Raw genomic sequence first — 26,623 nt, 5'->3', positions numbered from 1 at the left:
GTGCTGAGATCCCAGGTAAATGCAGAGTGCAGTGGACCAACATCCCATAAGGGGCTAACGCTCTCAGGAGACCCATTGAAACAAGAGGAGGTCAAAACAATAGCAAACTCTTTGGTCAGAAGGTGGTGAATCTGTGGAATTCACATCCACTGAAGAATGTGGAGGCCAAGTCAATGGATATTTTTAAGGTGGAGATTGACAGATTCTTGATTAGTACAGGTGTCAAGGGTTATGGGGAGAAGGCAGGAGAATGGGGTTGAGAGGGAGAGATAGATCAGCATTGATTGAACGGCGGAGTAGACTTGATGGGCCGAATGGCCTAATTCTGCTCATGTAACTTATGAAGTTATGAAAAAGAAACACTTCAGGCAGTGAGTGTTCTAACAGGATAAAATCTAGTAATAAAGATGCAGCAATTTTGGTTTGCTTGAATTATACATTTATATCTACTCAGTTCAGATTCTGAGATAAAGTTACCCTGCAATAATTCCCATGAAAATAAAATATAGTCAACTCAACGGTATAAACATTATATTCTCCAATTTTAAGTAAACCCTTCCTTCCCCCTCTCTTGGGAATTTTTCCTGTAATTAATTCTAAATCTTCATGGAATTTTGCTGTAACAAATAACAACCACAAACTGGAACTGATGCAGAATACAAAGCAAATATGAACAGAGTTTTGGGGAATAATGCGCATGTGATTGTAAAAGAGCAGATTCTGAATGATAGATACGTCTAACGAATGGAGATAAGTCATTTATTACCATCATATGGATCCTTGTCAATGTTATTTGGGAAATGCTCTTTGATGTTCATAATAAGGTTTTGAGTTTTGAAGTGCGGAGATGGGAAGGAGACAAAAGGGAGAGAAGGGGTGGCATAGTGGCGCAGTGGTGGAGCCTCTGTTTCACAGCACCAGAGACTGGGGTTCAATCCTGACTACAGGTGCTTTCTGTGCGTAGTTTGTACATGCTCTCTGTGACCCCATGGTTTTTCTCCGGGTGCTCCAATTTCCTCCCACACTCCAATGACATGCAGGTTTGTAGGTTAATTGGCCTCTGTAAATTGCCTCTAGTGTGTAGGATGCAAAAAGTAGGATAACAGAACTAACAGAAACAGGCGATCGATGGTCGGCGTGGACTCAGTGGGCCGGAGAGCCTGTTCGCACACTGTCTCTCTAAACCAAACTAAAATAAAGGAGTGAAATGCAAAACCAGTGAGAGGGATAGAGGGAAGGAGACATGGAAGGAGGGGGTGGGGAGGGGGGGTGGGTGGTGTTAAAAGACGGGCAGGGTGACAGGAAAAAGAGAGGGGGAAGGAATGGTTTACTTAAAATTGGAGAATATAATGTTTATACCGTTGAGTTGTAAGCTACCCAGGTGAAACATGAGGTGCTGTTCATCCAGTTCGCCTATAGCCTCACTCTAGCTATGGAGGGGCCCCAGGACAGAAAAGTTGCTATGTGAATGGGAAGGGGAGTTACAATGATTAGCAACCAGGTGATCCAGCAAGCCTTGGCAGACTGAGTGAAAGTATTTTGCTCAAGATTCTTCCAGATGATGTTGTTTCTGGAATCTTTGCCGTACTGCAGCATGGACTCGAAGCGTGACAGTCCAAAGGTTCTCGAGTTGAGTCAATGCCAATAACAAGACCACCAGGTTCATAGGTATTTACAAATTTTAATGTGCACAATTAAACAGATGTATACATGGTATACGTAACAGCCAATAAACGCTATTTATGCCTTTTGCAATCTAAAGATGCAAAAGAGTAAAATAAACCCCAATAACATATGAACCATCTTTTAGATGGAAGAACGGTAAGTACAGTCCCTCCCAACCAGAACACAAGTGAAAGGGTTACAGAGTCTGGTGTAAATGATGTTTTCTTTAACAAAAAGTACTGCCGCATTACAAAGGGGAATTTTAACAAACCATCAATGCAAATGGCTATCAACTTTCAGGACTCGTTTGTGAAATACTAAAAATACTAAAGACTTTCTCATGGATGAAACAATCGTACGAACATTTTTTTTTACATTTTGTGTAAATGAAAAATGAAATATTTCCAAAATGTTTGCCGGCTAGGTTATAAAATGTGCAAACATGGGCAAAGCAAACAGTTCCATAGTTATAATCTCACCACACAGCAAAATAAAAAGTAATTTAATTGTCAGTTTGGTTTTCCACTGATGGTTCTGGAACCTAATACACACAATAAATAATGTTGCCAGCATACCGAAAATTATTTATGCACCATGTAATATTGTCCCTATCAGAATAAATTATTACATATAAAACGTAGTTTACTAAGAGATTGTTGGAAGAAATCTTTTGCAAACAGGCCCGGCTACCAATACTATGATGCTCATCTCAGACATAAAGTCTGCCTTACTTTAGCACGAGCCTAATACTCTACTTTTCTTTCATAAATAGGGTTGAGTTCTAACGTAACACTTTGTAACGATGACACCAATTAAACTTGAAATAACGTCACCTGACATGTTACACAACAGTATCACCAGGTAAAACATTCTATTGCTTTCACAAAGAACAGATTTACAATACCTTCCTAATATTTTTTATAAAAAAGCATGTAAGATTGCCCGTTTACAAATAAACTATCTTCCATATCTCTAAAGTTAAGAATGGTCACATACTTCCATGACCCATTAATATATCACATTAGGGCATCTCTGCCTTATATTGCAGCTGCACCTACATTGGTCCCTGTATTATTTTATGCTCAATGCTGAGTAAAACATCATCAAACCATAAAAAATCTTTTGACTGCTTCTAACCTGGTGACAAACTGCGTTACCTAAGTGCTCAGACTAGCAGTCATCACTTCTTACACTAGTACATGGTCAATGAAGTCCCCAAAAACAGTTTAACAACACCTTACAATTAACAGAGGTAGACTTCAACATGTAATTTTTTAGGTTAATCCTTTCCTAATTATACATCACAGGTCTCCATGTTTCCCAATGCAAAACAGTTGTTTGTTTCAATATTCCATTTGGGTTTAGACGTAACAGACATCACCATCACTAATGGTTACCATGAACCAAAGGTCACCTGTCATTTCTAAAGACTACTCTATCTGAAAAGATTTCCACTGATGGTTCTCAGCAGGGCCTCACCGTGCAAAAATCCAGCTCTTGTGGCTTCTTCCTTATACTGCAATGTTCTCTGGGCAAAGCATGCCCGCTCTCAGCTTTGCATTTGATTAAACGTCTTTTGAAACCTTTGCCACAACTCTTGGAGCATGGCGACCATCCGCCTATCTCCCACACTGGGCAAGGATCTCCACACTGCCGGATGACTTCTGGTTTCTGGGTGGTATCACAGTCAAATGCTATTTGTCCATGATTGTTTTCGCACTCGACAGATCTGTGCTGCAGTCCATTTCCACAAGAAACCGAACATTGAGACCATGTTCTCACCACCCATTTATAAATGGGCCGCTTGTAATCTGGCTGCTGTGTGTTTATTTTGTTCAGTTTGCTCAGACTTTCATTGTTCAACAAGGATCCTTTAGTGTCTTTCTTGTTGGGGCTGTGTGAATATTTATCTTCCCGATTGTCCTTTGGCAGGTAGTAGGAATAGCGAACACGAGGAGGGGTCATTTTCCCAACTGAGAGGACTTCAATAATCAGTGGCTCTTGGATGGGCCTAAAGGCTTGAAGGCTTTCCACAGAAGTTGCCGTTCCACTATACCTCAGCAGGCTTCCCTTTATGACAATGTCTCGTTCAACCGCGGAAACAATGTAGTGACCATTGAGTATATATTTCCCATGCTCATTCTTAACAGCCAAATAGTTGTCATCATTAGTCATGCCCCTGTACCCTCTTTGCTTGATGTCAATGCTGGTAGCTCCAACTGGTATAGTCACAATATAGTTATACCCATGTCTGTGGAGAGAAAACAGCTTTAATCAGTATGGTATATATTGAAATATCATTCAAGCAACTTCTCTGCTTCACATATTTTTTATAACATTTTGATGACCCCACACAAACCCATAAAACCTACCTGCAGCAAAACAGTAGGAAGACCATCAATCCTCTTAACCTTGTGTAGGAAGGAACTGCAAATGCTGGGTTAAACCGAAGATGGACGCAAAATGCTAGAGTAACTCAGCGGGTCAGGCAGCATCTCTGGAGAAAATGAATAGGTGACGTTTTGTGTCGACACCCATCTTCAGACCCTGAGCCTGAAACATCACCTGTTCCTTTTCTCCAGAGATGTTGCCTGACCCGCTGAGTTACTCTAGTGTTTTGTGCCAATCCTCCTAACCTTGTTTTGTTGTTCAACGAGGTTTATAGTTTATTTGGATCTTGGTTTATCTTACTTACCTCGACACAAGACCGTGTTGTATCCTGGCATACCACTGATCTAGACTCAAAATGCTGGAGTAACTCAGCGGGACAAGACAGCATTGCTGGATAGAAGGAATGGGTGGCATTTCGGGTCAAGACCCTTCTTCAGACCGAACGTAACCCATTCTTTCTATCCAGAGATGCAGCCTGTCCTATTGAGTTACTCCAGCATTTTGTGTTTATCTCTGGTTTAAACTAGCATCTGCAGTTCCTTCCTCAAACACTGATCTATCAGTTCTGAACTGTTCAGTTGGACTCCACATTCAGTGTTCCATATTACAGCTCGTTGACTGAGAAAGTGCTTGCTTCTCGATAACACTCGCTCAACGGCATGGTTCCAACTTTAATGTTATGATTTCTTCTTTTGGACTCCCCTCAGCAAACTAGGAAAGCTTTTAATCATTTTGGAGACCTCAGTAGGAGCACCATGTGAGGGAGCACAATCAATCTCTTACTGGGTCAGTTCACTGTTGATGTCATAACAGTAGAAGCCAAGTTTTGGCTTTCTAGATCTCAATCTGTGAAACCTTTCAAAAAATGGTTCATCGTTTTCTAAAAGTGTGCGATTTTTACTCCAATCCCTCAATTCTTACTCCAAGTTGTCAACCAGAACAAGTGAACACAACTCCAAGATGGCTTTCGCTCCATCTCATCTCCTCTCCTTGAGTCAGCACTTGGATCCCACTCATTATTTCCCCCAGAACAATCTATCTGTAGAACCAAGGAGCTGCAGATGCTGGTTTACAAACAAAAAGACACAAAGTGCTGGAGTAATTAAATGGGTCAGCCACCATCTCTGACCCATCAGTCTGAAAAAGGGTTCCGACCCAAAACGTCACCTATCCATGTTCTCCAAAGATGTTGAGTAACTCCAGCACTTTGTGTCTTTCTTAGTCCATCTATACTTTGGTGTTAAAACAATTTACACCTCTGTACTATCTACAGCACAATTGAACGATTGCTTGAAGCTCTAGTGTCTCTACAAAGTAACATCTGATGTTTGTATCTTCTAGTTTATCTTCTAGTAAGTTTTACTTACTGGATATTCTGTGAAGGATGAATAGGCATTTTGTTACTATGAAAAATGTATTGTTGTTGACTATATTATTCTTCTTATATATGAAAATTACCAATTATCTTTTAAATTATATTAAAGTCATAGGGTCAAATAACACAGAAATAGACCCATCGGCCCAACTGTGTCCATACTGTTCATCGCACCAATCTATTCTAGTCTCATTTACCATTGGATACAAGGAACCGCAGATGCTAGAATCTTGAGCAAAGAACACAAAGTGCAGGCCAGGCAGCATCCCTGGAGAACATTGATAGGCAGCGTTTCAGGTCGAAGCCCTTCTAACGTCTCCTATCCATGTTCTCCAGAGATGCTGAGTTACTGCAGCATTTCGTGTTTTTTGCTCATGACACAAAACACAATTTGTGAGATGAGCTTAAAACATTACACAATGTCGTGTTATTATTTAAATCGTAAATTATAACTGTCCTTAATTGCAATAAATGGAATAATCTAATCTTAAAAAGAAGTTACATTCAAATGAAAGGAAAAAGGGATAACATACATGGGTCTTGTGAATAAGCCAGAAACTTTCTTGCAGCTTTTGTGATCTCCTCCGCATACTCCGCATTTGTCAAACTTTTTATTGGATCCCAACTTTCCGTCACAACCAGCTTTGATACACTTGCCCTGGACACACACAGCTGAAGTGTCTGGCATGCATGGAGTTCCGTCCACCACCTGGGGTTTGGGGAGACATTGTTAGTCATGAGCCTTTTACATCCTCTCTATTACACTAACGGCTTTGTAAATCTTTTCCACAGAGCTTCAACGTTCTGTTTTATGCATTGAATCCACACCAATCTCCACATGCAGTCCATTCAAAGTTCAACATTCCCCTCTGAAACATTTTGCAACGTGACAGTATAATGATGGAATAGATATCCAGCATAGGCAGCAGAAAATGGGGCGGCACAGTGGCACAGCGGTAGAGTTGCTGCCTTACAACGCCAGAGACTCAGATTCGATCCTGACTATGGGTGCTGTCTGTACGGAGTTAGCACGTTCTCCCCATGACCATGTGGGTTTCCTCCGGCTGCTCCGGCTTCCTCGCACACTCCAAAGACGTACAGGTTGTAGGTTAATTTGTAAAATTGTAATTTGCCCCAAGTATGTGAAGGATAGTGTTAATGTCCTGATCAGCATGGACTCGGTGGGCTGAAGGGCCTGTTTTCATGTTGTATATTTATACTAAACTAAATAAAAGAGTGTGACATTTTAAACTAAGATGACGCCATAGTGAAAGACAATTGGAAATTTAAAAAAGAACTGCAGATGCTGGAAATCTGAAATAAAAATAGGAAATACTGGAAACACACAACAGGTCAGTCACCATCTTGGTATAGAGGAACAGTAAACTTTTCAGATAAAAGTCCTCTGGTAAAGAGATTAATTAATGACAATATATCTAGAGAGCTTAACACAGTGTGAGTGTGTTTCCAGAATGGGGAATCTAGAATTAGGATCTCCAATCTCATGAGAGATCACCATTTAGGAGATACGTATATGAGGAGAACTAAGATAGATCCTGGGAGTTGAATGCTCTAGGGAGTTTGAATATCTTTAGGGCTGAGATAAATTGAACTTTGGATTCCATGAAAATTAAGGGATATTAGAATTGGGAGTGGAAAGCCAAGTTAAGGGGAACATTGTCCAGCATTTGTCAATGGTTCACTGCTATTCTTATTTCTTTTGTTCTTGGAGATTCATGATTTGGGCCATGTACCAAGGCAGATGATGTTTTAATTTTGGATTGTGGAAATAAACATAGCTTCGAGTCATTCAAGCATTCAAACTGCATAATAAATTTGTAAAAAATCTGCAATATTACTGTTATTTTTGTTGCAATATGTTTAGAATAATACATTGAAAGGGTAAAGTTGAATCAACTAGGATCTGTGGAAGTACCATTGAACCATTGAAGTTTCATTTGAGTTAAGATTCAGAAATTCTACTGTATATTTCCAGTTCTAGGATTAACCTCCCCAATAATGGAGGAAATTGGTATCACCATCCTAGAGTTATACAGCAGGAAACAGGCTCTTTGGCCCAACTTGTGCATGCCAACCAAGATGCCCCATCTATGTTCATCCCACCTGCCCGCGTTTGGACAAAACTGTGGTATTAAAGGGTGTTATATGCTTACCTTGGGTGCAAGGACATAGAAGTATCCAGTACCATTCGCTCTGCATACAAGCTTGCATTTGTCCCTCAGTGATACTCCTGAATATTTTGGGACCCACACAACAGATGAGGCAAGCCTGTTGGTATTGATGTTGTAACCATTGAAGGATTCGCACTGCTCCTCTCTGAAACTTTTACCTGCTTTAAAAATAAACAAAACCATGAATCAGAACGGTTTCACCATCACTCATCATTACATTTATAGGGTGGCAAAATGCTCCTTCACCCTTGAGCAGCAGATCAGGGGCTTTGCAAGTAAACTGGATTGTGATATGTTGCAACAGTGACATAGAAGTATCCAGTACACCATACCAGGATAGATTATAGATGGATTCTACTCCTTTCACTATGTTGTAAGGATAGGTTCAGTTCAGTTTAGGTTATTGTCACATGTGCAGAGGTACAGTGAAAAGCTTTTGTTGCGCGCTAACCAGTAGGATAAGATACTTCTACCATCAAGTATAAACCAAATGCAAAGAAAAATGAACCACAGGAATGTTTATACTTGGGCTGTGCATTAGCAGATGCAGGAACAAAGAACTGCAGATGCTGGTTTACCAAGGAAAGACACAAAATGCTGGAGTAACAGCAGGTCAGGCAGCATCTCTGGAGAACATGGATACATGACATTTTGGGTCAGTGCCCTTCTTCAGACTGATTTAACATTAATGTACATTAACAGATGAGGGTTTGTTATTGTTGTGAGTGCCTGTACAACAGTGCAGATCTAGGGCTGTGTAATTCCCTGGAAATAGTTGGGACTGTTATTTCATAGAATTCTATACTTGGGTTAAAAAAAAAGCAACAGACAGGATCTCTGCAAAGCATCAATATTCTCCAGCGATGTTGCCTGACCCACTGAGTTACTCCAGCACTTTGTGTCTTTTCGTTGTAAACAAGCATCTGCAGTTTGTTGTACCTCAATCCCACATTCGGCATTGGTTTATTATAGCCACGTGTAACAAGATACAGTCAAACATTTTTTTTTTTACATTCTACACAATCAAATCAGATCATAGTGTATCAAGCCACACTCAAGTACAAAGAGGTTTAAAAGAGTGGGTCATAAGGTCATAAAGAACAGGAGTAGAATTAGGCCATTCAACCCATCAAGTCTACTCTGCCATTCAATCATGGCTGATCTATCTCTCCCTCCTAACCCCATTCTCCTGCCTTCTCACCATAACCTCTAACACCAGTATTAAACAATAATCTATCTATCTCTGCCTTAAAAATATCCACTGACTTGGCCTCCACAGCCTTCTGTGGCAAAGAATCCCACAGATTCAAATACATTTCTCATCGTCTCGTTCCTAAAAGAGCGTCCTTTAATTCTGAGGCTGTGCCCTCTGGTCCTAAACTCTCCCACTAGTGGAAACATCCTCTCCACATCCACTCTATCCAAGCCTGTCGCTATTCTTGATTGTATCAGGTGATAGTAGATCCTTGTCTGGGTCTAACATACAAAGAATCGCCATTCTCCACCATTTTTGCTGAATATTATGATTGTGCTTTGCACCATTTATTTAACTTATTTATACGACGTTACATTAGTAGATGTCCTCCCCACATCATGGTATTAGGCATATAACATAATTGACTCTATCTCTGTGCATTTCAGAATTTTACGACCCTACAACTGTGAATCTCTGTATTGCAGTCAAGAGTTTATATCCCCCTTGTAAAATCTATCTTTTACTGCCTGTAAAGTTATTAATAAAACTCCATCCACAAGCTATCCAACGTCTAGTATTTTATGTACAACCAGGTGAATTATTTATTGTGAACAGTTCTTTGGTTTGCCAACCTTATACAAAGTCCAAGGTGTGGATGGTGAACAGGAAGGTGAAGGGAGAGAGATCCTTTTACCCTGTGACTATCGAACTGTACAACTCCTCCCCCTTCTGTCGTAGGGTAGACTGACTTCCCTTCCCCCCCCCCCCCCCCCCCCCCCCCCCCCCCCCCCCAATCTTTGCACATCCACAATCGTTTCCACAATTTAATTTCATGTTTCATGAATCTTGTGTTTTATGACTGTTGGCTGAGCAATTTCCCTCCTGGGATAAATAATGTTCTATTGTATCGTATCGTATAGCAAGGAATGGGTATTTGTCCCGATATCCAGCAAAACTGGCTTCAATGAGAGAAAAACGATAATTCATCAGATTCTTCCATATTCCAGTACTCCATGGAAATGATCCTGGCACTTTAACCAATTTGGTCATTCAGGAATCATGGCATATTGGCATGATTTTATTCAATTACATTTATATCCAGGATAAGTATTTCCCCTACACATAGTGGAATTTTAATCTATTAATGAGGCAATATTTCATCGCTGTACATTTAAATGAGTGAAAATGGATCCCAACTCAAAGAGTCATCTATCTATCCCCTCCACTGATGTTGCCTGACCCACTGAGATTCTCCAGCAGTTTGTATTAATCTCAGGCTTCCAGCATCTGCAGTTTCTTGTCTCTACCCAAGTACCTCACCAAGTAGAGTTCACTTTATTAATATAACAGAGTGTAACCAGGGCAAAGGCAGAAATGCTGGAAGATCTCTGCCACTCGGGCATAATCTGTTAAAAAACATATCAGTCAATGTTCTGGAACAGGAGAAAGTTTCTTCAATTTGTAACATTGACTGCAGTGTCTTTCCACAGATGCTGCCTGACTGGCTGAGATCTTCTGACCTTTCTGCTTCTGTTTCAGATTACAGCATCTCCAGTTTTAGTTGTTTTCTTTCCTCGAATCTTACCAGTTGCGTACTCTATAAACCATTCTCCATCTATGGAGATACAAGGAACTTACACAGGGATTTACCAAAAAAGCCACTACATGCTAAAGTAACTCGATGGGTCAGGCAGCATCTCTGGAGAACATGGATGGGTCCAAAGAAGGGCCCCGACCCAAAACATCATCTATCCAAGCTCTCCAGAGCTGCTGCCTGACCCGTTAGATTACTCCAGCACTTTGTGTCTTTCTTAGTCTATCAGTACTTTGGCACTAAAACAACTTTGCGTTTTTTTCCATCTTTGGAATCTAACATAAATTCATACCAGTAACGAGTAATGAACATATTATTAAACCTGTTGAATTCTGTAACATACTGTAGAGCAAACAGAGAAATTAAAATTAAATTGTCATGTTTTCACATTCCAATGTTATCATAAATTCCAAAGGGGGAAATATGAAAACCGTGTGACTCTTCCCAATTTAAAAAAAAAAAATCAGCCTCTGCTTTACTTTTACAAATCTGTCCATCATTTTCAGTCATTGCCCTCAGTAATATAATTAAATACTGTTTAATTTAGTTTTATTTAAGTTTTTAGAGATATAGCGAGTAAACAGGCCCTTAGGCCCACCAAGTCTGCAATGACCAACAATCACCCATATACTAGTTCTATCCTACACTCTTGGGGTAATGTACAGAGAGAGGTCAGTTAACCGACAAACCCATACATCTTTGGAATGTGGGAGGAACCCAGAACATCCGGAGAAAACCCACATGATCACAAGGAGAACATATAAACTCCATATAGTCAGGATCGAACCCAGGTCTCTGGCGCTGTAATGTCCCTGTCCCACTTAGGAAACCTGAACGTAAACCTCTGGAGACTTTGCGCCCCACCCAAGGTTTCCGTGCGGTTCCCGGAAGTTCCCGGAGGTTTTTGTCAGTCTCCCGACCTGCTTCCACTACCTACAACCTCCGGCAACCACCTGCAACCTCTGGGAACCGCACGGAAACCTTGGGTGGGACGCAAAGTCTCCAGAGATTTCCATTCAGGTTTCCTAAGTGGGACAGGGGCATAAAAGACAGTAACCTTACCACTGCACCACTGTGTCACCCAAATTACTTTCCATTATAAGTAGATGAAATTCTCGTTATTTTTCATTGATATACATTTAAGGGAGGGAATCCATTTGATCTCTAACTCACATTTCCTGGTGACACTGTGATGAGCATCTGCCTTAATAAAGATTGATGCAAAGGTTGGTGCAACTAATGGAAATGTTCAACAGCATTAGTAAAACTTCTGCAGTTTTGTCAAACAAATCTCTTGAGCATATTTCAGTTTTGAATAGGATGTGCAGCATCTGGTACTCCTTATTTAAAATGGATTGTGGCTTGGAATTGTACCTCAGGCCTTCTGAAGCATTTTTGAAAGTTTAGTTTAGTTTAGTTTAGAGATACAGTGTGGAAACAGGCTTTTCGGCCCATCGAGTCCACACTAGTTCTATTCTACACACTAGGGACAATTTACAGATCCACCTCCAAACCTGCACGTCTTTGGAATGTGGGAGGGATCTAGAGCACCCACATGATCATAGGGAGAAACTCTGTCTGCAAACTCCATGCAGACAGCACCCGTAGTCTGGATCGAACCTGGGTCTTTGGCGCTGTAAGGCAGCAACTCTACCGCTACTCCACTGTGCCGAGACGAATATTCTTTGCATTTTTCTTTCACAACTACAAGCCATACAAAATAGTTCCGGTTTGCTCCTATTTCCCCATAAATTCAGCGTTACACATTATGTAATGTAAAATGGAATGGCCCTGAGAAGCTGACAGCACAAAATATTTATCTTAAAAGTTGGATAAATAACACAATGTGACTTCAATACATGTCCTACCGTTGTCCGGGCACGGTTCCAAATTGCACGAGCGATACTTGACACGGATACCCTCGCAATATCTTCCGCCATTGGTAGGAGTTGGCTTGTTACATTCCCTCTTAGCAAGCTGGACGCCACCTCCACAAGTCCGTGAACAAGATCTATACGGACCCCACTTTCCCCATTTCCCATCAACCTGCAACAAGCAGTGGTCATTAGCACTGATTTTAAACATTCATGCTTGTGCCACAAATTGCATAACTGGTGCCAATATTGCAAAGTAATAAAGACACCCTGACACCATTATTAACTTTAAATTAAACCCAGCTGTACGTGAACATTTGTTCTGCCCACTGTAAAGCTGACTTGATTGGGCTTGCTATTGCCAAATTATTATGGACGCCAAAAATCTTTTCGATGCTGTGATCAATTACTGCAATATTTCCATACGTTTTACATTCGAGATTAATGGAGATTGAATATCCCTAAAATTAAATTCGGACCATTCCGACCTGCCTGCGGGACTCGAGGATAAGAATTAGCTGTTACAACATCCAGCAACTGCAACATGTCAAAGGAAATGTTCCCATGTTGAGGAGCAATTTGGCAACATGCCTCCTGCCAACAATTATAGTTGGCCTGATGTTTTCCTGTTTAATACAGACACTGAACCTGGGTCAAGAGTGAATCTGGACAGGAGTTTTAACATTTGCAGCGGCAAGAGTTTCCTTAATCTTATTGTTGTACCCTCTCAAATGTGGTAAGCTAAACCTTCAATAATATTTGTCTATGTATATGTAAATACTGTTCCAGCAATTACATTTTACTGCATACCCTAGATGTATTTAAGAGTATAATGTTTATCAGTAAACAAACCACTTATTCTCTTCCTGTCCTCGCAAATTGTTCTGCCAACTGTGGAGTTTTGCAAGTACGACCATTGATTCCAAGCTCATATTTTTTAACTCTAAATCTTTGCAAACTTGGCTAACCGTTGAGTGACATGGGTACCACTTGGGTAGCTTACAACTCATATTCCACGTGTAGCTTGCGACCCAATGGTATGCACACCAAATTCCCCAATTTTTAGTCGCCTCTAACTAATCTCCCACAATTTATATAACTTGAGAGCATAGGTCACATTATGCTTAAATTGTTAGATACTTGATAAACCCAAACTCCTTAAAATTAATTAAAATTCAGTTGTATGACTCGGGATCTCTTAGCTGGTCTACAGCATTGATAGTTTGGCATTAGGATGAGGTAGAACATAGAACAGTACAGCATAGGAACAGGCCTTACAGCCCACACTGTATGTGCCAGACATGATGTTAAGTTAAACTATTCTCATCTGCCTGTAACCCGGTCCACATCCCTCCAGCCTCTGTCAAATTCAAGTGCCATTTGCTAACTTATTTGCTTCCACCACCTCCCCTGGCAGTGTGTTCCAGGCACATGCCACTCTGTTAAAAAAAACCTGCCTTGCAAGCTCTTCATATTCCCCATTTCACAGAAGTTCTAGTGTAATTATTGTCCATGAAAAAACAACTATTTTATCCTGTAATTTTGATACATTTTGATAGGGTGGTAAATGTTCAACTGGAGAGAATTGTAAAAAAGGTCAGCTATCTATTGAGACTGAAACAAAAATGATCAGGATTCAGTGAAGCAAGGTTAATGATTATGTTCCCAGCCAACAAAAGTTAGGACAAAAAGTTTATGTTACTCGTGAGTAAATGGAAACATTGTAAATAAATTAAGCCAGCAACTGCTTGTGGGCAAGTCAAGTTGGGAGTGATTCAATATCATGCTTACATTAAGAAATGATTGTATATTGATGGGAAACACACATGGTAAACTATACGATGTTAAATAATTGTAAGCATCATATACCATCTGCTCTACGCTTTAATCATTATGGGGCTCTGGGGAAGAAGGTACAGGAGTGGAAACTGTGACCACCAGGTTCAAGAACAGCTTCCTCTCAGCAACCATCAGGATCTTGAACACCACAGTACACAAATCTCAACAGCTATGATCTTCTGTGGACTGTTTTTAGTTGCATCATGGACTTCTTGGTTTTCGCACTATTATGGTTACCTTGTGTTATGGTTATTAATTTATCGTATTATAGATTATAAATTTATTTATTTAAGAAGGAACTGCAGATGCTGGAAAATCGAAGGTAGACAAAAGTGCTGGAGAAACTCAGCGGGTGCAGCAGCATCGATGGAGTGAAGGAAATAGGCAACGTTTCGGGCCGAAACCCTTCTTCAGACCGTCTATTATAAATTTAGACGGGTTTGGAGGGATGTGGGCCAAAGGCAGGCAGGTGGGACTAGTGTAGCTGGGACATGTTGGCCAGTGTGGGCAAGTTGGGCCGAAGGTCCTGTTTCCACGCTGTATCATTCTAATGCATTTACAGGCCAGTTCAGCCTCAAAAAGCAAGAATTTCATTGTTCCATTGACAGTACATACGACAATTAAACACTCTTGACTCAACAAATTTGAGTACAACACAGGCACAAAGACATTGACAATCTTCCACAAACATTACCTTGTGCTTGGTCACTTCATGTGTTCCCACACACACACCCTTCATGCAGATCTTTCCATCTCCACAGCTTGTTCCATCTGCCCATGGGAAGTGTCTTGTTTGACACACCAGTTGTCCTCGAGCTCTCCCTGTGCACCACAGTTTCAGACAAGGCTGCATGTACGGGCATGGTTTGGAGGTAATCCCAAAGGCCAGTTCGCACTGTCTGTTCAAGTTATAGCTTTGCCCCGGGAGACTATCTGGTAAAGTAATTGGCTTCATCGGTTCATCCAGTAGACAGTCACCTGTGGATGGAAGAGATTCAACAATTATTTTATTTTTCCTCAGGAATTTTAGTTCCACACAACATTTCCCTCCGGCATTCCTATGGTTCCCAATTGCCTCCACTTTGCACTGAAGACTTGGTGAATTTCATAACGGATGAGCAATCTATGTTGTGACTCGCTTAGCTCGCAAGAGAGGAAGCAGAACTCACAGAATAAACCTCTGGATGTTCTACATGAGGCATACGAGTTAAATGGTACACATCACCTGAGTGAATAATATCTGGGAGGTGGACAGACATACTACCGGTATCAAGCACAAGAACAGAAGGCAATAGGAGCAAACGTAGGTCACACAGCCCCTCAAGCTTATCCTGGTGTAGACAACTAGTGTGCCACCATATCATATCATATCATCATGGCTGGCCATCCAAGGCCTCGTCTCCTCTCCTCTCCTCTGCCAGTTCCCCCTCAATACTCTGATCCTTCAAAAATGTAACAATTTATTCTTGAAATATCCCTCTCTCTCTGCCTCTGCCTCTCCTGTCTCTATCTCTGCCTCTCCTGTCCCTCCTGTCTCTGTTTCTCTCTCACTCGCAAGCTCACACACTTGCACACTCGATCACTTGCACAATCCCACACTCGCACGCTCGCTCACTCGCACACACACACACTCGCACTCTCGCTCACTCACACACTCGCACACTCGCACACTCACACTCGCTCACTCGCACACACACGCTCGCACTCTCGCTCACTCACTCACTTGCACACTCGCACTCACACGCACACTCACACTCGCTCACTCGCGCACACACGCTCGCACTCTCGCTCACACACACACTTGCACACTCGCTCACTCGCACACTCGCACACTAGCTTGAATAATTCAGGAGACTTTTGTGCAAATGCGATTAGTTTAGATGGAGCATCAGGGTCGGCGTGGGCCGAAGGGCCTGTTTCTGTCCTGTATGACTCTATTAGACTGAGCTTAATGCTTTCACTGCTTGGTTGGGGAGAATCCTCTACAAAACTTTAACGCAACTTCTGCCACTCCACATATTTAAATAACACATATCTATAAACATTAGATATCAGTAAGAGTTTTGCTTAATTGGAATACTTTGAAACTAAAACTGTTTCTTGAGCAAAGGAGCACCATCAGGCTAATCCTTACAAACATGAGGGATTTCAAATCATTTGACTGCAAAAGTATCCTATTCAATTAGACTTTGATTTCAGGCAGCAATGTAGGTCAGGCCATTTGAAAAAAAAAACCTTTGGACTCCCATAATCCTAAAAACAATTACCTCGGCAAAACTTTCAGAAACTTCCAGTGATGGCAGCTGCCCAGCCATCACGGGAGCTGCCTCACTAACAGGGGCTCTCAGGTGGGGTAATCGTTACTGTACTTCCAGCTTGTACGACACAGGTTGCTGCCTGGGACTGTTCCACACAGCGATATCCGCACCAACGACCACCTTTATTCTCTTGAGCGCAGGAGGATGAGGGGTGATCTTATAGAGGTGTATAAGATCATGAGAGGATTATGAGAGGATTAGACAGGAAAAGTCCTTTAACCGGAGTAGGGGAATCGAGAACCAGAGGACACAGGTTTAAGGTGATGGGCGAAAGATTTAATAGGAACTTGTGGGGCAACATTTTTCATACAAAGGTGGTGGGTGTATGGAACGAGCTGCCAGAGGAGGTAGCTGAGGCAGGTACTATCACAAGGTTTGACAAACATTTAAACAGGTTCATGGATAGGAAGGGTTTAGAGGGATATTGGCCAAACTCAGGAAGGTGGGACGAGTGTAGATGGGCATGCTGGTCGTTGTAGGCAAGTTGACCCAAAGGGCCTATTTTCACACTTCATGGCTCTATGTCTCTCTACGAACATACTAGTTTTACGCCTGCAGATTCCAACATCGAGGAGCTCGCAGTCTCAGGTAGAGGCTGATGTCGGGAAGCTCCAGTCGCAGAAGGTTCAACCAGCCCCGACCCAGGGTAGATCGCCCGGCGTGGGGGAGCTGAGATTTCCCCCCGATGCAGGAACTTGATCACCCCGACACAGAGGGCCCAAACGCCGCCGGCTATGGGAGTCAAAATCGTCCCGTCAACAGAAGGCTCGAGGCCCCTGATCCTGGGAGGACAAAGAAGGGAAGAGATTGAACTTTTTTTCGCCTTCCATCACAGTGAGGAATTGGGAGGAGTCACTGTGGTGGATATTTATATTAAAATGTATTTTGTGTGTTTTGTTGCTTTTTATTGGTATGACAGTACGGCAAATCAAATTCCTCGTATGTTGCAAAACATACTTGGCTAATAAAGTAATTATGATGATGATGATTATGTAAACTGGTGTAACAGTGTTACAGTTTAGAGATAGCATAGAAACAGGCCCTTCGGCCCGCCACGTCCATTTTAGTCATGGAATACCTGATTACTCTAGTTTTATGTTATGCCACATTCACACCCACTCCCAAAACACGAGGGGCAATTTTACACAGGCAAATAAACCCACAAACCTGCACGTCTTCGGGATATGGGAGGAAACCGGAGCACCCAAAGGTAATTCACGCGGTCACAGGGACACCGTACAAACTCCACACAGACAGTGCCCGAGGTCAGGATCGAACCCTGGACTCCAGCGCTGTGAGGCAGCAACTCTTCGGCCGCATCACTGTGTGGAGTCATACAACACAGGAGCAGGCCCTTCGGCCCAACAGGTGGACCTTATTGCCCATCTACATCAATGCCTTTTGAGTGTAGCAGACCTTTTCCTTCTATGCCTAAGTCAATGCTCATTTAATTCCTCATTCCAAACTATGAGAATATCTTTGTTCATATTTCTGTAACTATTAATCCCTATAATTTGTTGTTAAATAGTTTTATACCATTGTAAAATGGACATTTGCTATGTATTTATATGTCCCTGAATTATGGTACTAAATTAATACCATGTACATCAAAAGTGCTGATGCAATACAAAACTGTGGGCGGATTTGTGTTATGTGAACCCATGCCCAGTATACATGAGCTAGACTTTCCAAATTCATTTTAATCTTTGTATTACCGAATGAAATCATAATTGACCTTTAAGTCCAAAACTAATTTTTAGGAGTCAAATGATCTTTTTCCCCAACACAATTCCCTCCAACACGATTTTAATTGAATTAAACGAATTAGCTATAAATTCCTCTCGAGATTACAGCAATGGAAAATAGCAGAATTAAATATGATTCTGTGACTTACAGTCAGCTTAAATCCTGACTGGCAGAGTTTCAGCATTTACAGTACAGAATTTAAAATAGCTTTGATGGGGAATAATTAAGAAATAAGACACCAAAACAGTGTGCCTAAAAACACAATTAATTCTTGATATAGCCAGATTAAAATTTCCTATCAAGAGTGTAAAACTGCTCACCCACTAAATCAGAGATTATCTCTGGGCGGCACGGTGGCGCAGCAATAGAGCTGCTGCCTTACAGCGCTTGCTGCGCCAGAGATCCGGGTTCAATCCTGACTACGGGCGCTGTCTGTACGGAGTTTCTACGTTCTCCCTGTGACCGCGTGGGTTTTCTCTGAGATCTTCAATTTTCTCCCACACTCCAAAGACGTACAGGTATGTCGGTAAATTGGCTTGGTAAATGTAAAAGTGTGTGTTGAATAATGTTAATATGCGGGGATCGCTGGTCGGCGCGGACTCGTGACTAGTGAACACCATGTAAAACTATGCTTTCATATTAAGACTGGTAGACCTTAACAAATAGGAACAGGAGTTGGCTGTATTGGTCCCCAAGCCATCTTTGTGGATGATCAGCCATGATCATATTGAATGGCGGTGCTGGCTCGAAGGGCCGAATGGCCTACTCTGCACCTTTTGTCTATTGTCTATTGTCATTCATTAAGTTCACAGCTGACATTGATCTCAACTCCACCTTCCTGTCTGATCTCATAACCCCTTGATTCCTCTGTAACCACAAAATCAGACTGTACCAGCCTTGAATATAAACCATGACTCAGCCTCCACACCCTTTACAGTCACAAAATCTTAACGATTATCTGAGAAAAAAAAAAAATTCCTCGTTTGCTTCTTAAATGGATGACTCCTTATTCAAAGTTTAGGTTAGTTTAGTTTAGTGATACAGCATGGAAACAGGCCCTTCAGCCCACCTATTCCATACCGACCAGAAACCAACTGCACATGACTTCTATCCTACACACCAAGGACAATTTACAGAAGCCAATTAACCTATGAACCTGCACGTCTTTGAAGTGTGGGAGGAAACCGGAGCACCCAGTGAAAACCCATGCAGTCACAGGGAGAATGTACAACTCCATACAAATAGCACCCATAGAAGGGCTGAACCTTGTTCTGTGGCACTGTAAGGCAACAACTCTACATGCGGCTTCACTGTGTATGAAGATTATGTTCTCTGTTTATAGATCCCTCTATATAGAACATAGAACAGGAACAGGCCCATAACGTTGGTCCTGAACATGATGCCATTTTAAACTAATGTCCTCTGCCTGCACTTGATCCATAGGGAGTTCTCACAGAGAGTAGTGAGTCTGTGGAATTCTCACAGAGAGTGGTGAGTCTGTGGAATTCTCACAGAGAGTGGTGAGTCTGTGGAATTCTCTGCCTCAGAGAGTGGTGGAGGCAGGTTCTCTGGATGCTTTCAAGAAAGAGCTAGAAAGGGCTCTTAAAAATAGCGGTCGGGGGATATGAGGAGAAGGCAGGAACGGGGTACTGATTGGGGATGATCATCCATGATTACATTAAATGGCGGTGTTGGCTCGAAGGGCCAAATGGCCTACTCCTGCACCATTCCCTGCATATCCATGTGCCTATCTATCATTCACTCTCTCACAAAGCTATGCCATCTAGTCTTTGATATTACCACCCGAGGAAAAAGATTCTGACTGTCTACCCTATCTAGACCTCTCATCATTTTATAAACTTTTATCAGGTCTCTCCTCAACATCCAATGGTCCATTGAGTCCGCGTCAACCAGCGATCCCCGCACACTAACACGATCCTACACACTAGGGACAATTAACAATTATACCCAAGCCAATGAACCCTCAAACCTGTACGTCTTTAGAGTGTGGGAGGAATCAGAAGATCCCAGAGAAACCCCTTGCAATTCACCGGGGAGAAGGTACGAACAGTTAGTATCTCTTAAGCTGCCTGTTGTATTCTACTCTGAACGTCAAGATAGCAAATTAGTCCATTTCTTATTCAGTGTTACAAAATCCACATTCTTTTTTGTATGGCTTTGTAAATATTTGATTAGTGTTCAAATGTAAATAATTTGGTGTACATATAGTGGCTGGTGTACATATGGTGTACATATAGCTGCTCTATTTGTATAAGATCATTATAAGCAGTTGAATAAGGGGTGGGAATTAATAAGCTTTGGCTTCTTCCTGCTCCTTTTCGGACACATATGATTTAATTTATTTATAGATATTGTTTATGACACTTTATAAATATTTTTATTTTGTTTTTTGTATGCTGTTTCACACTTGCTTTTTATTCTTTTATTCTGTTCGAAATAAATAATATAAAAACATTTTAATTAAAAAAATGGCAGTGGATTCCTGGGTTATGATTACAATCCACTCTTTTCTGATATTCAGGCTCCTCCACAATAGATCTATTGATTTGTCAGTGTCATAGCGTAACAATGTTTCAGGGGTTGTACTGAGGCTCACAAAGAACAACAGACCATATTAACCACGCCGCTCTTTGTGAAACTGTCAGTAACAGAGCGAGGATGGCACGTGTTACTCAGGGATGGAAAAGCATTTAAAATACCACACGGACTTTGCTCTGCAGCGAGGCATCCCCGTCTTACCGTGGCCACTGTCCAGGAAGTCTGTGATGATGGCCGCACTGCACACGGACCACGGTCTGGACCGGTCAATGTGTATCAGGGTGGGGGACATCATGTGATTGTCCTTCAGCTTCCCGAACACATTCTCACACGCCTTGACGTTGTCGTGTGGCATATTGAAGACATGACCTAAAATCCAACCAGAGACAATTTTCAGACAACAAGGCACCAAATAAGTCCGACCTGAAAAGACGCCATCAATCCCTCCACAGATGCTGCCTGACCCGCTGAGTTCCTACAGCACTCTGTGCTTTTCCCAAGATTCCAGCATCTGCAGTTCCTTGTGTCCCTAAATAAATCATTTTGGTCTCAACCATTGCTTATGGAGTCATTGAGAGATACAGCATGGAAACAGGCCTTTCAGCCCACTGAGTCCGTACTAGCCCTCAACTAGCCATTCACACTGATTGTACTGACATTAAATCTATCTTTTATCCTCCTCATATTCTCATCAACTCTGGCAGATTTTACCGCTCATCTGCACACTTTACAGCAGCCAATTAACCTACTGATTATCTTTGGGATGTGGGAGGAAACCCGAGCATCCGGAAGAAACTCATGCAATCGGGGGGAGAACATGCAAACTCCTCACAGACAGCACCCAAGGTCGGGATTGAACCCAGTTTTCTGGCGCCGTGGGGCAGCAATTCTACCCGTTGCACCTTTGTGCTGCCCCTTGCATCTGTAACACAGCAAGATATCCCAGTTACTCTGTGCTGCATTATCAAACAAAAGCTGACTCTTTGATACCAGAGCCATTGGTCAGAATCTTAGCAAAGTAGATGTAAAAAAGATCTTTGTGACGGAGAGTGGTGAAACTGTGAGTGGTAGGGAGGGAATTCAGAGCTTAGGCCAACTGAAGTCAAGGATGTTACTGGTGGGCCAGAATTTGGAGACGTGATTCACTCGGGATCTGTGTAGAGAGGAACTGCCGACGCTGGTAGACTGGGATCCATCCTTCCTGGATCACTAGAGATCTATTTGGATAAACACGTGATAACGAGTTCGCTACCAAAACCAAGTGTTGCAAGGCACCTTAGATCTATTTTATATCATATCTCAAATGATTGTTCATTGTGTATGTAGAATACATTTATTTCCTGACTATAACGTTGGTTACAAGAAATTACTGATTGTTGATGGCTGGGCATCAGATTTTTTTCTCTTGTCTAATCAAACTCAGCAAAATATCTGCCCGGAATGTGTGAATGAATGGCAGAGTGGACTCGGTGGGCCGAATGTCCTAATTCTGCTCCAATGACTTATGAATTTATGAATGGTTACCTAGTTCGTGGGCGGTGGTAAAGGCTGAAGGGAGGCCGTCGTCTTCTATGACCGAGCAACTTCTCTTTGGGTCACACATAGTCCCCACGTCCGCCATCCCCAGCGTGTCACAAGTCTGCGCACCGCACAGGTCCTGCAAATAAATGGAGCGTACAGTCATAGAAACATAGACAATAGGTGCAGGAGTCAACCATTTGGCCCTTCGAGCCAGCAACGCCATTCAATATGATCGTGGCTGATCATCCAAAATCAGTACCCCCGTTCCTGCTTTCTCTCCATATCCCTTGATTCCGTTAGGTCTAAGAGCTGGATCTAACTCTCCCTTGAATACACCACTTGAATACCTCAGAGAATACATCAGTCATCACAAAGTGGTCGGCAACATTAAACCAAAATTGGAAACATTAAGCATTGATTAACTAACGGTGGCGCAGCAGTAGAGCTGGTGCCTTACAGCACCAGAGACCTGGGTTCAATCCTGACCACGGGTGCTGTTTGCGAGGGACCTTGTGTCCGTAATAAAGTTTATTATGATGATTATTATTATTATTAAGGTTTCAGAGAACTGTGTGGTGCATGATTTCAAATAACTGTTTCAAACAACTGTGGCAGGTGAGATCAGTTTATTTTGGCATTGTATTTGACACAGACATTCTGGGCCAAAGGGCCTGTTTCACTGCTGTACTTTTCTGAGTTCCATCTGTGCTGAATTTGCATGCTGGTAATTTGAAGCTCAAACAAAAAAAAAAGATGAGGTCTTACCCTTGCTTCAAAATCCTGAAACATTTTCAACTCAAGGTGTGTGCTGTCCAAGTACTAAACTCACATCTGTCAAGCTAATGCCTGGCTAAATCATTCAGCATGGAGTCTGTTGTTGCCAGGAGGTTACATATGTTTTCATTTTATTGTAAATGTCATAACTGGGAGGTCAGCCGACATATGGCAAGTTTTTTTTTAATCAAAACTTTATTTCCAAGTCATTTTCTTTTTTTTTTAAATCACTAAAGTCTATTTGCCAGCTGAATACTGAAAAGCCAGAAGGAGGAAGCATCCTTGCAAGAGTTTGAAGGTTGGTTATTAAGTGGCCTCATTGCCTGGTGTGGTACTGCTTGGAATAATGCCTTGTATATACTGCGAATACATGCCAAAGGACTGAGAGTGCCCAGTCTTCATTTTAGTTCCTAATATAATGGTCTCTGATTACTTTACCATTCCAAACTTAAAGTTGAAATTGCATCGGGATGATGTGCAAGCATAAAAATAGTTTTTTTTTCCCTCTCCAGTTTTATACTGAACGGCTTTTGCCACATCTGAGTGCAATCACCACAGCATGAATGTGAAAGACTAGTGTCACATCTCCTGTCTAAGTCTGCACACAAATCTAAATTTGTCCGCTTTTGAAGGGACAGACATGCAAATCCGTCAAGCTGAAGAAGGCGTTTGTGTAAGCATAGATCCAACCTTTATCCTGTCTCTGTGGGCAGCTTGATTGTAATCATGTATGGTCTTGTCCCCCGACTGGATAGCACACAGCTAAAAGCATTTCTCAGTGCCTCAGTACAAGCGACAATAAACTAAACTGAAAACCGAAAACTGAGCTTTTTTTAAATTTTATTATTAAAAAAAAAAAATGTATTAGAAGTAAGTACAATAATATGGTACCATAGGTACCTGGTATATATTGGCATGTTACAATTCATGTACAGCTTCTTATTATTTTTATTTTAACAATAAAAAGGAGACAGAGAAAGAATAGAAAAGAAATAGAAACGTGTGTGATATCAGAAAGTAAGAAAAGGAAAATGAGAAAAGAAAATGAAAATGAAAAGAAGCAGAGGTAGAAAGCAGAAGAATAAAGGAGAGATAGCTATTTGTTATTCTTGACCACCATTCACCCAGTCCTGAAACAGATTGTTTCTACGTTTGTATTGCAGCATATGCTTCCAAGAAATCGACAAATGGAGACCAAGTCCTTTGGAATTGGTCTACTTTGTCTGTTAGGAAGAATCGTATTTCTTCAAGATGTAGGGAGCTTTTCACTGTACCTCGGTACACGTGATAATACTAATGAACTAAAGTAGATAATTTGGGGAGCTTTAGTTTCCCAAAATATCCATCCTCTCCCCTCACCTCCCTGCACAGCCCCAGCTCAATAACAATGATGTAGCCTTTTCTCTCCCATCTAAAGCAGCAGCGATATTCCTGCCACACCATCCCACGCTTTACCTTACACATTGATACTAAGCTTTCTCAATGTAACCACTAATAATATCCACCTCCCCCCAAAAACTCACCTCTAGATCCACCACTCCCTGCATCGCTAAGAGAAGGAGCAGGTCTGAAGAAAGGTCTCGACCCAAAACGTCACACATTCCATCTCTCCAGAGATGCTGCCTGCCCCGCTGAGTTACTCCAGCTTTTTGTGTCTATCTAACGCATTGATGCAGTGGGTGAAGCTGCTGCCTCACCGCGCCAGAGACCAGGATTTGATTCTGACCTCGGATGCTGTTTATGTGGACTTTGCACATAAACCACTCATCAGAATAGTTTAAAGACATTGATAAGTTTGCGGTATCTGGGTGAGAGCGACATCGCAGTTAAATAGTATCCACTAACGCAACACTTTGCAAGAGACACCAGTGTCAAAAGACAAGGACTCTGAATATCGCCCACAGCCAACATGGGTTTCCTCTGGGTGCTCTGGTTTCCTCCCACATCACAAAAGACGTGTGAGTTTGCAGATTAATCGTTTTTTTGTATAATGTCCCTAGTGTGCAGAGAGTGGATGAGAAAGTGGGATAGCATACAACTTGATCAATGGGGTGATCAATGGTCAGCGTGGACTCGAAGGGCCTGAGTCCAAGCTGCATCTCTAAACTAAAACTGAACTAAACTGAACTTTCTGAAATGAATGAAGCATCTCTAACTGTTGGTTCACAATGTTCGCATTTGAGATCCGGCGACATTCAGAGTGTTTGTCTATTGACACTGGTGTCTCTTGCAAAGTGTTGCGTTAGTGGATACTATTTAACTGCGATGTCGCTCTCACCCAAATACCACAAACTTATCAATGTCTTCAAACTATTCTGATGAATGGTTTATAAGTGCAGTCCCGGCACACTGAAATTGGTAATGGTAGAAGGGGCCAAAGGTTTAGCAAGAATTATCGGTTTAACAGTTTCCATACCCCGTGAATCTTTTTTTTTGTACCATGTACGGCACTGTTAGCAATTCCCTTCAAAATTTTGATTTTAAACAGCTGCAAACGAAGGAGGTAAAAATTCACATTTGCAGCTGAATCATCAACTTGGATTAAGGTAGTGCACAAGATAGATCACTGACACATGGACCTGAGAGTTTGCACATTGTAGATTGGTTACGTCTGTTTTAATACATCAATGATAACAGATCCCCTCATCACAGGGCTGTGCAGACAGAGATAGGAGGTGGGTGGTGAGTCTCCAAGAGGCCTTCAGCTGGGGACCATTTGGCTCCAGAAAATGTTGGTTCAATAGATCTCAACTTCTTCCCCTCTTCACCAGCACTGGTACAAAAGTGACACTTCCTGCTTTTGTCGGACGTTAACAATGAGATTTGGACTTTAGACATACAGTGCGGACATCGGCCCCCTGGCCCACCGAGTCTGTGCCGACTAGCGATCCCCGTACACTAACACTGTCCTACACACTAGGAACAATTTACAATTTTTCACTGAAGCCAACTGCCCTACTAACCTCAGTTTCAGTTTCGGTTTCAGTACCTGTACGCCTTTGGAGTGTGGGAGGAAACTGGAACACCTGGAGAAAACGCATGTAGTCACATGGAGGACGTACAAAGTCCATACAGTAAGCACCCATAGTCAGGATCGAACCGGGGTCTCTGGCGACGTAAAGCAGCAACTCTACCACTGCGCCACCAGGCCACCCTTCCATTTGTCTTGCATTTATTTTGCACTCTTGAGTTTCAAGCGCAAAGCCCAGAGGCCACGGTGCTGTTTTCAGAGCCTATGGCAATACCTAATGCTTCCCATGGTAATATTCACCTGCTCTTAATCTTGCGGCTGAACTGCCCTGATGCACATTTTCAGCAATTGTCCAGCAAAGTTTGTTTTCAAGGGGAATTTAAAAAAAAAAGTATATAACACCATTGTGCAGACTTGCTTTCCTTTACAGCACTGCAGGTTACATCGCCTGGGATTGTTCTGAAGATTTTAGGTTTATGTTTTGGTTAATTATTGCCACATGTACCAATGTACAGTGAAAAGCTTTGTTTTGCATGCTATTCAAACAGATCAGATACACTATACATAAACACAATCAAGTTAAACTTAAATACAATAGATAGTGCAAAG

At 41.9% G+C, this 26,623-nt stretch overlaps 1 protein-coding gene across 1 annotated transcript in view; it reads right to left on the bottom strand.

Moving 5' to 3' along the window:
- Positions 1-1,661: 1,661 nt before the first annotated feature.
- Positions 1,662-26,623, bottom strand: part of LOC116991342 (A disintegrin and metalloproteinase with thrombospondin motifs 15-like) — a 45,482-nt gene continuing 20,520 nt past the window's right edge. Inside the window, exons 3-9 of the mRNA XM_033049901.1 lie at positions 22,273-22,405; positions 20,950-21,117; positions 14,820-15,103; positions 12,281-12,458; positions 7,606-7,781; positions 5,965-6,140; positions 1,662-3,916 (exon numbers count right to left, since the gene is read on the bottom strand). Of these exons, the coding sequence (XP_032905792.1) occupies positions 3,130-3,916; positions 5,965-6,140; positions 7,606-7,781; positions 12,281-12,458; positions 14,820-15,103; positions 20,950-21,117; positions 22,273-22,405 (1,902 nt within the window). The 3' untranslated portion in view covers positions 1,662-3,129. The remainder of the gene's footprint in view (positions 3,917-5,964; positions 6,141-7,605; positions 7,782-12,280; positions 12,459-14,819; positions 15,104-20,949; positions 21,118-22,272; positions 22,406-26,623) is intronic.

This window comes from Amblyraja radiata, chromosome 33 (genome assembly GCF_010909765.2).
Source record: "Amblyraja radiata isolate CabotCenter1 chromosome 33, sAmbRad1.1.pri, whole genome shotgun sequence".
NCBI classification, from domain to species: Eukaryota; Metazoa; Chordata; class Chondrichthyes; order Rajiformes; family Rajidae; genus Amblyraja; species Amblyraja radiata.
Note: the sequence above shows the minus strand (reverse complement) of the source record. Positions and strands in the feature narration are given on the sequence as shown.